The sequence below is a fragment of the Accipiter gentilis genome, chromosome 25 (genome assembly GCF_929443795.1).
Source record: "Accipiter gentilis chromosome 25, bAccGen1.1, whole genome shotgun sequence".
Lineage (NCBI taxonomy): Eukaryota > Metazoa > Chordata > Aves > Accipitriformes > Accipitridae > Astur > Astur gentilis.
Genome location: NC_064904.1, coordinates 12,325,726 through 12,339,180, shown reverse-complemented (window position 1 = coordinate 12,339,180; position 13,455 = coordinate 12,325,726). Strand labels below are relative to the sequence as shown.

Genomic DNA, 13,455 nt, shown 5'->3' with positions numbered 1-13,455 from the left:
TTCTCCATTTCTGTATACAGACTATTTGTGAACAAAATTTCAAGAGGTATTTGCTAATCCTGTGTTCAAGATCAGTCTTGAGTATCTAGTTATAAAACAGGCCAAGGTCAAACACTGAACAACAATAAAAACTAAACCTGAGTACCAACTCATTCGGAAAGCACAGGTTTTCATGAATTTACCAGATGGATTTTAACAAGAAGTTTCATTTTATCAGTTGTAGTTATAAACCAGGAAGGATAGCAGCACAGTAATAAAACCACCTCAAAGTGAAAGATAAAAAAGATCTGGGAATTGAAAGTGCTGAAGAGTGATTTCAGTCTGAAACAAAGACTCAGAGGGCCTGAGGAAGTCTGAAAGCACACCAATCACCAACATGACAGGCCAGAGGCAAGAGTGATGGTCTCCCTACTTCATTAATGGCAAACTGGAATGGGTCCTACATTGACATGATCAAGTAATTCCTTCTACTCATTGATTTTATAGAAAGTGTAACTCCAAAAAAGGCCACTCAAATGCCTTTTAGCTGATGGGGAGCACCCTCCACTAAAAACTACTCTGCAAGTGCACTGTATTTTTGTGCTGGTGTGCTGTTTCCAGCCCTAGTGCTAAGCTCAACACAGCAGGGAAATGACATTCATAAAGATTTTACAGAAAGTTAGAAAGTCCTGGTAGGGATAGACCTCTGTGCCCAAGGAAACAGCTGCTCCTGACTCCGAGGTGACTCTCCACTAGAATGTAAGCAAGTCTTTTCAAAGTTTTCAACCAGCAAACATTCATGTCCATGAAGAGCACTTGAAACCACCAGGTAACAGGTTTGTGATGCTCAGGAAACCTAGTCTGCAGTGTAGTTACACAACAGTTAGTGTATGCTTTTGTTTTGGCTATCATTCTTACTTGAACCTCTTAGCTAGGTGTTAGAGGCAGTGTAAGATAACTTAGGTTTACTGTTTAAAGACGACTAAAACTATATATAACCAGTTCTCTGACCATTAATTGCTACGTCATCGTGCTTGCTTTTGAGCATTCCTAGTACACCAACCAATGTACGTAGAAAGGAAAATGTGAATTATAGCTTTTACAACAAGAATCTAAATAAAGACTACACTACATGCTGATAAGAAAATATCTTTAAAAGAATCCTAGGAACTTCATACAATATTTAATAACTAATCTAAAAAGCTGAGCAAATTAATTTCTGTGGATTAACTGTAGAATTAATTTTACTACTGTAATTTCATTTCTAAAAAGTACAAAGTCTTAATCTGTGACTCACAGCTCTTCCAATTATTGCCATACTTAAATAGGTTTGCAAGAAAAACACCGAAATAGACCAATCAACCACAGTTAAATGTGTCTAACAAATCCCTGGATGAAGTGCCAGAAGAAAGCTCATTAGATGAAAAATAAGGAAGGAAGTTATTAAGATATATACTCACCTGGTAAAAATACCAGCACACTTCCACGTTCTGATGTAACACTCAAGTTTCTCTCCTCCCTAACAAGAATGTGCAGTTTCATTAGTTTTACAACCTCAGTCTACTTTATTGCCTCAAGTTGTTTTATTCTGAAAGAACAAGCAGAACTGCATAATTTTTGTAACATGTATTATTTAAACTTCATGAAGAAATGAAAGTCAAAACACTATTCATAACTACGCTTTCTGAAAAACACAGTATATAAACACTGGAACTAGATCATTAGGTTTAGTTTTGTCTTCAAAATTATGTCAAAACAGAAAGATTCATATTTAGCAATGAAATTAATCAAAATTAGGTTAACAAAGATCTTAAAATTAAAATGTAGTATATGAAACATGTTCATGACAAACTTAGAGGGAGACATCTTTGATTAATCTGTTATGAGTCAAGAAGCTAAAATCACCTTAACATAATACAGAACTCATTTTTTGTTGTAATCATTCCTGATGTAAATTTTTTTCAGGCATCTTGAAAATGTCTACTCTCAAACTATATAATGAACGGAAAGTATAGGTTGTTAATGGAACGTATATAACAATGGATGTTTGTAATAGCCCTTTTAGTATTTGAAAGCTGAAATGCAAATGCCTTCAGGTTTCCTTATAAAATGTACCTTATTGGTAAAAGGTAGTTTCATTTGGCTATTCTAAACTACAGTAAAACACCAAACACTTGTACTTCAGTGGTTCACTTGCTAACTGCTCAGGTGAGCTTAAGCAATGCTTTCTTAAAATTTCAAAGTTTACGTAATAGTAAGTTTGAAAAAAAAAAAAGCTTAAAAAAAATTTTCTGCAGCATAGTTATAAATAATTAGAACATACGGGAACAAAAACCATTCCTGAATTAAATACGCACGCAGTGTTAGACCAAAGTTGTAGAAGCAACTTTATTACATTTTCAGATACTAAACAACAATTTACAAAACACAGAGAGTAACACCAAGTATTTACTTATTTCAAAAGACAGTAAGGCATTAGTTAAACAGCCAGTGATAATTAATGCCTTGTTTGCCATTTTTCATGGCCTAATGTATGTTTCAGTTCACAACACAAAATAATAGTTCTGATTTTCTTCTTCATATAAATAATATTCAGCTCTGGTCTGCAGCAAAGAATCTAGTTTCTACATGACATGGCTGGCTTGAGGGGTCACTTACACTCTAGGGCATGAAGTGTATTTCAAGAACACAGGGCATTCAGTAAGACTTACAAGCAGTCTTAGTATGACTACTGTGAGTAGAAATCACACGAATATATAAAATAAAAGCAGAGATGCATAGAAAATTAAGTTACCACTATAAGCTATAATACATGGGCTGCTGCTGTTCCTTAATTAGAGTCTCATTTCCCCAAAGAACCACTGATTCCAGATCTTGAACTGTATCTTACCTATTGCACTTCATCTCCAACTCATCAAATGACTGAATCAAAGCCACTGCTACTTCATACAATTCCCTTACTATTACGGGTTCCTCAATTCTTTGAGGAGGAAGCTGTGTGGAGAAGAAAGTATTGAGGTTAACACAGGCTAAAAGACTGTAAATCACCTACATGTGTTGATTTGTCAAGTGCTTTTTGATTAAAGTTGATCCAGCACACAAGCTGTACAAAGAAGTAACTTAATCTGGAGCATTCATTACCTTCTGAACAGACATTTTCCTTCAAGCACCCTACCATTATAATGCTAACAAAATACTTCTGATATTTACCTATTTAAGATAAGCACTAGGCCACACTCAGTCCCCTAACATCTGCAGGACATACTCCTTATCCAGAAGTGTTAAGCACATCAGACTAACTACAACCCAGGGAGGGCTGGCTGGAGGTTAACAGCATGGCAATGCGAGGCATTTGTAAAAGGTAGGCACAATCCTTCTCACAGCTGCTATAATGCAGGTCTCTACCCGATTGCCAAATAAATCACATTTTTTTTTTCACATACTTCTCTTTTAAATTGTCTTTGCATTTAAATGGATCTTGTGTTTTAGGTCATACCCTGTCAAAGACCTGTGGTTCTGTTGTACACAATATATCCACAACGACTCTATGTATACTGTTTTCTAGCATTCTGTCACAAACTCAGGGCTTCAGTATTTAAGAACACAAACCATCAAGTCTTCAGAGCAAAGACTGTAACTTAATCACATGTCAGGTTTAAAAAGAAAACGCTTAATGAACTAGACGTGTTCTGGGAATGGTCTACAATATTACACATTTTTCTCTTGTAGGGAAAATGGCTTTTGATAATTGCTCACCTTTCCATTCTCAGGATTTCTCCTCATTCTAGTGGAAACTCTTTACTAGACTAACCACTATCTCTAACTTTTCTAGACCTGTATTACAGTGTCATCTGCCCTCTACATACTTCACATTATTAGAAAACCTACATTCAAACTGCACTTTTCTTCCTCTTATTATGCCTTTGAAGTTCTTTCCTCTTCCCTCCCTCCACCCTCAAGTGAAATATTTTATTTACTTTTATGCTGAAATCTGACAGTTTAAGTCATCCAAGATTTTCCCAAGAAAACCAATAGGTTCAAGTGATAGTGTGTGTGTATGCTTTAAGAAATCATGTATTTTCTTGCTAGCTAACAAGCCTCCATTTTTATGTTTATGCTCAACCAAATATTAATCCTAGCCTATCAGCTGCCTTCACCTGCTGCTTGATACACTACAATAGTATTTTATTATTAAAATACAGCTTTATTTAGGCTTGGACTTCTCATTTTTACTTTTAAGGAACAGTACAATAATTAAAGCAACAGTGAAAATTAAGCATTTGTGCTTTAAGCGTAACACTCCGTAAGAACTGGACCACACGGTAACAATAAAAATGCAATAGTCAGTAGTAACTAGTAAATCCATGCAGATAAATACCAACATAAAGTAAGATGCAGCTGTAGCCAGGGACCTTTAAGGAGGATATAACATGTAGGGAAAAAGCCACTCCTAGAAAGAAATTCAAAACGCAAGCTGAACAGCCAAGAGTAATACTTAAGGTTTCTATACACAAAACTAATATATTCCAGGTTTCCCTGTAAAAGAAGCAGAAGGTATTTACCAATTGTCCACATTTCACAGAGATTTGCTCTTATTTTAATCAAGCACAAAATTAGGATTACACGCTTACTGCAAGTCAGTTACCATATAAGCAAAAGAGGGTTCTGCACAAGTTCTCAATGAACAAAAAAGCGACTGAAAAAGATATACTGATAAAGTTGGAATGCATGATATGTGTACTGATAAGAGTATCATTCACATAACTCAAACCTCAATTGTCTGAAGTGTAACCTAATGTGTAAGGCTATGCATCTGAGGATTACAAATTTCGGATACAAGCAGATGGTGTATTGGTTGAAAATAAAGAACCACCTGGACCAGCTACTTTGATCATATGAAAACAGTTATCTTGCGATGCAATGCTGCCGAAAGGCAAACATGACCCTAAGATGAATCACAAAAGGTCATTCTAAGAGTGTGATGTGTTAGTGACACTGTACAGAACTGCCCCTTACTCTGAAGTGACAAAGGTCTTGTCAAAAGTTTTCAGTCAACATACTTGCCAGCCTTTGAAGTAGAACTCTTGAAGCCAACAGATACTCAATTTGTGATGCTGGGACTGACATATATCTCCAGTTCTTACCAGGTTTTAGGGCGATCGGCCAAAACTTGAGCAGAAGCAAATTATGACTACTTCAATGACCAGAAGAATGAAGAGACTTTCTTGTACAAGGAGAATAGCAAAGACTTACCTTATCTAACAAAGCAAAACAAAAGCCAGAAAGAGGTATTACTGCTACCTACAAGGCTATCCAAGAGTAAATAAGAATGTGGGAAGGAGAAGAGTTACTTTAATCTTGAACACCCTCCCCAACCCAAACAAAAAACACCATCAAAACCCACAAAATAAACAAACCAACCAAAAAACCACAACAGTTTTAGGTCTAATCTGTCACAGTCTCCCAAGGTGTTCTTGGGAGAAAAGGCAGGGGAAGCAGAAGTGTCCTTTCATTTGCTTCTTTCCCAGCTCCAACACTGGAACTGCATATCTAAGTTCAAGGTTCAGTGCCAGGAGTTTTAACCTCATCCAAAATCTTGCCTGCAACTATACACATCTGACCTCAGAGAGATGTTTCAAAGAGCTAAAACTGCAGAAAACTGATCTAAACTAACTATTAAAATGAAGTTAGTTATTTTTCTACCAGTTTCCCTTTCTGAAGGAGCTCACAACAAAATCACAAAAGCACTACTGCTACCACGAATATGGCAACACTGATTTAGATCAGCTTTTGCTTATGCAACCTCAGTCCTCGCCTGTCCAACCCTTACCAGAACAGTCAACCTGTAATACTACATCATGTCAACCCTAGGTTGCCTTGGTGTCCGCAGAAAGACCGCTTTCTGAAAAACCTGAGAAAATTATCTTACTTTCTTCTGGTAGAGGATGGATTGAAGGATCAAAAAAAGCCATCTCTAAGAACTTGACAATATTCTTTCCTCTTCTCTGACCCCCTTGAATCAACTAGCCAGGTAGACTTTTTAGGTGTACAACTCTGTCAGTCCCAGAGCTTCTTAACTGCATTTTACACCCACTATAGTAATGCTTTTCCAATGAAGCTTGATTAGTCCATGAGAAACCACAAACAACATTCTAGTAGTTTTGAGAAGTAGTACTTTTTTTTCTCTAATATATGTGATAATCTAAGGAATTTATCTTTTCTGGGCTGCTCTAACATAACATTTTGGGGTTTAGATTATCTCTACTTAAATAACTGTCAAATTTGTCTTTTCAATTTTGTTACCAATTGGACCTTTAGTGTTCTTTAACACGACAAGGCTGCCACATCACTCCTAATAAAAGGTAACGATGTGCCAAACAGCAAATCCAAAAGCCCAGTCAGAGCTGACTGAAGTTATACAACATAACTGGAATAGCTTTTGACAGCAGGTCACTACCTTTCAGCTGGAGTCTTGACTTCAGTTCCAGGTATATGAAGGAATTTTTACACTTGAAAGCCAAAACTGGGACTCTCTTTCTTGCCTCAGGAAAGAAGTAGAGACATGGCATTTCACAGACTTACCAAGACTAACATCTAAGTCCCCTAGTTGCTTACAGTTCTTCAATTTGCTCACAGAATTAACTATACAATTAATTTGCATTTGATATCTCCAACACTATACTATAGCAATAGGTAAGCATTTACACAACTAGCTTTAGATTTGCCTATAGATACAGCCTTCATGCATCTTTCATCAAAACCTGTGTTTCACAGATTCCTTGGGGCTTAAGAGGGTGCTGATATGACAAAATAACGAACCAGTTAAATATCCAGAACAATGTGCTTACAAAGGCCATTATGCCAAAAGAAAAAGAAACTACTTTTTATAAACCTATACTCAAAAATTAAACAGCAGCACCTATAAATAACCCAGTATTTGGGCAAGGGTAAGCCAGTGCTACACCAAAGGGTGTTTTCTCCCCTCCTTCCCTCTTATTTTTATTCCTTCCTCCAAATGAAGGAATTCAAGTGGCAAGGTTTATCTTTGATTCAGCTAGATGTCTACCTAGCCATAGCAAAGGAATTACTGCAAACAGGCACACAGGGAAAAACTAACAAACAATCAAAACACCAAGAAAAAACCCCAACCCCCCAAAAACCAACCACATGGCATTTCTATTTATCTTCCAAATCACAACTGGCATCAATGAATTCCCAAATCATCCAAGTCAGAACTGCTCAAAAAAATATTTTATTTTCAAGCATAGTTTTAAAACATTATCACCTACAGAAATGAGTGACATGTTAAAGCCAAGAGCTCTGCAGGATTCATAAAAGAATTCTACATTTATACAGTAATTATTTTAAGGTTTTTTGAGAAGGGACAAAGGTTCATAACTCACAGCAAACAAGACAGTTATAAAGGACTAAACTAATTTCATTCAAGATGCTTTAAGGAAAGAGTTATGATTTATGTAATCTGATATTATAGTTATTAATTTTAAAATCAAAAGGAAACTTGGAAAAATTTATCTAAAAAGCAAAGACTGTTTTTTCTTTTAACTTCTGTATTCTTTTATGTGAATTTTATAGGCTTTTATAGGCAAAAATAAAATACTAAGAACTAAAGCCCGAAGCCTGTACCTCAAGCAGTTATCTAATTGATTTTGATTTTAGCATGACGAAAGATGTATCCCTGCTTCCACATGGCAGCATTAACTCATTAACTGCCTTAACACTCAGGCTCTGCTTTCCTTTTCATTAGGATGTTACATAAACATAGTAGGTCTAAGACGACTTAAGTGTTTTTTTAAATAAAACTACTATTCAGAGAAAACCTCCACACATAGCACCATAAGAAACAAGATGCAAGACCAAATACCAGTGCTTTCTAATTCAATTTCTTCTTTTTTTCATACATGTTAAAAAAAAAAAAAAAAGGGGAAGAAAATCAAGAGCACTTATGTGCTTCTATTGTTGCCCTAAGGTACAAATAACTTCTTGGACAATAATACTCTTCTCCTCCTACTGAACAACAGAATGGCTATAGCTAGGAAAACAGAACAAAAAGAAACAGATGAAAACTTAAAAAAAATGAAAGCTAAATGCTCATATACATAGAGAAAGTAAAAAATATAAAAAGGCATAAGTAGTGAAAGCAGTTCCTTTTGTTAATGACCTTTGAGGTGAAAGGTGCGGCAGCTGACATTCAGCTCAAAGTGCAGCTGTGACAAATGCAACTTGACTTAAGTAGACTTCTTACTGAATTTCTTGACTATCTTTTTGTTGTCATCTATCATCAAAAATCTTTTACAAAAAGTCATGTATTACATAATCTCCTCCATATTACCTATCTGAGCTACCATACTAACATATAAAAACTGATGGGCCAACTGCTATATGCATTTAGTTTATTTTTCTGGCTGCATTAAAATTTCAACAGTTGACAGCCTTTTATTTTAGCTTGCCTGTGTTGAGGCATAACCAATGCCTGTGCTGTGTACAGCATAAGCAATTATTTTCTTCCGGGTTTCCCATAAACTACCTGTTTGCTTTATTTCTCTAATTTAGTTTCTGCATAATTGAGGGATAAAAGCTAAGTCGTAACAGTATGTTCACATACTGCTACTTTTTAAGTGCATCCTGTGTTTTCTTCATTGTATTAACATTATAACAGTGTTCTGAATTATCAGAATTGACCAATAATTACTTCCATACTCCAGTTATTTTTAGAGTGGTTGTCACTATTAAAGCTTCAGTGCATTTGTTCTACTTTGCTTTAACCTGTTTGTTTCACCTTGGACCATAACACTGAAAGAGTTCAGACACTGAATTAAATTCCTATACAGCTGTTTTTCAACTGTAAAACAAACTTCTATTATAAAACCACAGATACCAGATTAATTCAAACCTACATTTATTCTTTCATTATCTGTTGTCTATGTAGATACATGCTATAAGATAGCATGTCAGAAGCTCTACAAACAAATATTCTGTGCAGTTTATAAGCTAAAGATTGAGACAGCAAATGAATCTTCAGCAATTACTACCCTTCTCAGGCACTAAAGCAGCAATTCTCCAGTGCAGCCACACAGGCTGTTAAGTAGCCACCAGGGATTTCATGAATATCTAGTATTCTAATGTATTTTCTTTACTCAAAATTACATATTTGCCATGGTGGCCTATGTGGCTACAACAGAAACATGTTCAAAACTACTGTGTAACAGCTCTGGGACTATTAAAAAAAAAGAGAAAAAAAAAAAAAAGGAAAACCAGGAAGCACGTGAGCCTCAGCTGGTAGATGAAGCCAACTTGGCTAACATCAAACTTCTCATCATAAATGCTTCTTTTCTCATGACTCTCTTCCATTCCTGGCTTTTTCTGCCTTTGATACATAACAGCAACATGAACCAACCCAGGAAATATTCCCTGAGTTTGTCAGCTGTATTTAGAGATCTACAAATCCCCGTATGTTACTTTCTGCACAGACTTTTACATTGTTCGTCTTGGATGCAAACTACTGAACAAAATGCCACATACTACTTAAAATTCCCAGCCCTTTACATTCTATTTCTGTTACATGAAAGAAAAACTAGGCTGCTGCTCAGGAGACTCCCGTTTCATCATCATGTATTAAATCTTATCTAGAACTGTAATGTAAAATCGGTTATTTGTAATTTTATTACACAGCTTTCAATTTACTATTCCAGTTTCTTTCTCACAATGTCCAAAGAAATAAAGTTATATTTACAATACCTTGAAATGAACAGTGTGCTTTAAATCATCAAGATAATATTCTTCAATTGCATAAGGTTTGCCTTCCAACTTAAAAACACAGGCTGGATTCAGACCATTATAAACTGGAAGTGCAAAATAATCAGCAAATTCTTTACAGTTGATGGAAGCAGACATCAGTATTACCTATTAAAAAAATTGCACAGTAAATGTAAAACGTTAATTTTAACACAAAATGCCATGCTATGATGGAATCTCTACTTATTCTTTATGCTAAAAAAGTCTAATTTTGGTTACTACAGGTATGTATCCTAGGCACATTTAAGACAATCAAAGCTAAATGCTTAAGATTCCCTAGGTAGCATGTGGAGAAGGGTAAGCACCTGTAAGAGAACCACTCAGGCTAGATGCCTAGGGCAGACTTTTTCCTGTGGTAAAAGTTCAACTTGAAAACGTATAGTACTCTTTCTTAAGCTTATGATCTCAACGTGGTCCTCAACAGAAAAAAGTGTACGCCAAGTATTTTCAAATCCTCTTTTACTAACCAGTTGGATTAGATATCAGTGCCTTTAACTCCATCAAAAGATGGAACTACTCCCATATGAGCAGTAACTGTAATTACAACCCAGCCTTAAAAATTACTATAATGATTTTGAAATGTGTCACAAGTTCTCTCTCAGTTTCAATTAATTTATGCAACTTAAAACTCTCCAGGATCACACTAAGCTCCTCACTCCATTTGCTGATTCTGCCAAGATTCTTAACTTGTATTCACCTAAACAGAACAACAGAAATCACATTTGCTACCTGGTGATACCTTTTCTTTCAATTATGAAATTCAGAATTTAAAGCTTTGTTGTTTTCTCCCTGGTTAGACAGCATAATACGTGCAGAACGGGGGAAGGGAGAAGAATGAAGTAACTTAATGGCTATGGCTATAACCCCTCTATTTGGAATGTGCTCCCACTGCTCAGCATAGCCAGCTCGAATGAACTAGACAGCTTCAACTTAAAATAGGATGAAGAGCCAAGGAGTTAGAATGAACTGTGTAGTGTTCAGCTTCTTTCTTCAGATCTCCTGAGCCACTCTAAGCAGTACTTGTAGAGTGGGACACAGACAGTCCTCTTTTGCTTTCCTGACGGCTTGCATGAATTCAAAAATAGAATGAAATAAGGGCATCAACATCCAAACCAAAAATGCAATGAAATATAAGAGCATCCCCCTTACTAAGTAACAGGCAGGCAAGCTAATGAAGTGGGCATGGTACCACTGCAGTCATCTCCAAAGCACATGTAAAGGCACAAGAAATACAAGGAGAGGGCAGACTAAATCATGAAGTCATTTACCATGATCCTGAAAGGAGAAGAAATCCAAACAGACATAATTCTGCAAATATTATACAAAGCTGTCCCACCACAGCATGAACTGCCTCATGGCTCAATAGATAGTGGCTCACCTATGCTACGAAAATAGGCTAAACGTAACCTTGCCTGAGGGCTACTGAAACAAAATCCAATCTAAATTATCCTAACTGCAGTTACAGGCAAGGAATATTAAATTACCTCTTCCACTAGACAACCTTTTTAATTTGCACTCTGTGATCTGCATGGAGTTCTTCCAAACTGGAAGGAAAACCATAGGTTCCTAACAGAGTGCCTGAAGGATCACATTACTAAACCAAGAGTTTGATCTACTCCAAAAGCAGAAATTCAACAAGCATGTATCACCAACATGGCAGAGGAATACATTGGAACAGACGGTAATTCGACAGTCCTTCAAGATCAAGCAGTCCAAAACCATTCATGCAGCATGGATATGTCTAAAGCCCCACTAGACAATACCAAAAACATGCACAGTAACAACATCTCACTTCAGACGTCCCTGAATGGCAATTTGCTAGAACCCGGAAATACGACTCTCTATCCTGTTCTTATTTTCCTACCAAAGCAGCTGTTACTAGTCACTACCAGAAATTGCACTATCTGGTCTGACCCAATAGAGCCATTCTCAGAGTCATAGGTTTTCTTGTGCAACCCCATCCCAGCAATCAACCTTAGAACAGTAAATTAAATGTCTGCTCCATGATCTAAAAGCAGTACACTATCTACCTCCCAGAAAACTCAGTACAGTTGGTAGGTGCACCACAACAGGTAGATCTTGTCCTCCATATGTCAGAATCACTCTTGCCATCCTGTTAGTTCATGCTATGTTGAATTACCTGCTACTTCTGAGCTCTGCAATGTCCAGATTAGGAGACAAACACCTCATATGTTTTTCACATCACACTGAATTATAAATACATTTTTTTTCCCTTAAACAGGCCTCCTTGCACCCTTTTGCTTCATTAATCCAGGAGCACTGGGAGGACAATCTTGCATTTTCTAAATGAATTTGCCACATGACCAAAGCTCCCCCCTTTACCGTTTTTCAAAAGGGGCTGAAAAGGGTTGAAGTAGGAGACACTGGGCTTAGTGTATAGGTTCAAACTGAATTACCTGTTCTGCTCTGCTGAAACACAGCAACTGAGATCAAGAGTTCCCCCCTCCCCTCCACACCATGAAAAACATTCAAAGGGACACTACCCCCTCTCCCAAATGTAAGACTGTCTCAGATTTATACAATATGAAACTGTAAAAACAACTGCAGAGAAGGATATAAAGGAAATAAAGTTTTCCAGTGACAATTTTGAGAGATCTAATCAGAATTATATAGAAAAAAAAATATTTCAGGAATCTATAAAAAAAAAATGTTTTCTAACAGAAAAGATGTTAGGACCTGTAGGGCTTCCTGCCATTGACACCAAACTGATAATCTTAGCATCAAGGGCAAACTTTTCACAACCTGAGTACAATCAAATTATTTGGTATTCTTGGTAGGCAGAGCCAAGTGCTAAGAAAGCGTGAATAGCTTCACACTGTCTCTGAATTTAAAGACAAGGGAGTTTTCTTATCAGCAAGAAAATGGATAAAAAATAAGAGACATGAAGTGCACAGACATGCCCTATGCCAACTGGAAGGGCACTTCCAGTGAGAGCATGCTTGGATGATCTAGAGACCAAGTTACCCAACTTTGAATCAATGTGGTCGATTGTACAGAAGAACACAGATTCCCTTCCAATAGCAACAAAACTAGCAAACATAGACTCAAGTTATGTCTGCTTTGAACAGAACAGTTCACAGTAACTGAACAATTAACTGAAGCACTTAAGGGACACATACAGTCTCACAAAATTTCTGCAGTCTCAAATAGCTGCACAGAAATACAGGGAGTTAGCCTAACTCTTATCACTTGTATTTAATTTCTTACAATTCAAGAGTTCATTACTTTGAGACCACAAAGACTAAATACGGCATGCTAAACCTCTGCAAACTCTGCTTTAGTACAAAGCACAATTTCCTAACATGCAGAGAAAAATCTCTGCCATGTTTTGCTATAAGTTCTGCCTAGAAATTACAATACAGCATTTCTAAGTTTTTTTGCTATTTTTCCAAACATGTTGTGCCATTTTTAAGAAAAAGCTCAGTATTTCCAAGAGTTAATGCTACCTTATTTAACCAGGGATAAGCACTGCCCTCAATACCGAATACATAATTCTAGTCAAATATCCATCTTGCATTTTTTAGCCTTAAGCAGACTTTAGAAACTAATGCATTTTAACATGAGGAAAAAAAGTCTCTCAGAACACATTATAGCACCCAGGAAAAGAATGCCCTTCAGCTTGCTTCCTTATGAAGAACTGCA

The 13,455-nt window shown here is 36.5% G+C and overlaps 1 protein-coding gene across 7 annotated transcripts in view; it reads right to left on the bottom strand.

Moving 5' to 3' along the window:
- Nucleotides 1–13,455, bottom strand: part of TDRD9 (tudor domain containing 9) — an 82,862-nt gene that overhangs the window by 37,943 nt on the left and 31,464 nt on the right. For all 7 annotated transcript variants that reach the window (XM_049828345.1, XM_049828347.1, XM_049828346.1 and 4 more), the window contains 3 exons: nt 9,736–9,900; nt 2,870–2,973; nt 1,440–1,498 (listed from right to left, as the gene is read on the bottom strand). In XM_049828345.1, coding sequence (XP_049684302.1) covers nt 1,440–1,498; nt 2,870–2,973; nt 9,736–9,900 — 328 coding nt within the window. The remainder of the gene's footprint in view (nt 1–1,439; nt 1,499–2,869; nt 2,974–9,735; nt 9,901–13,455) is intronic.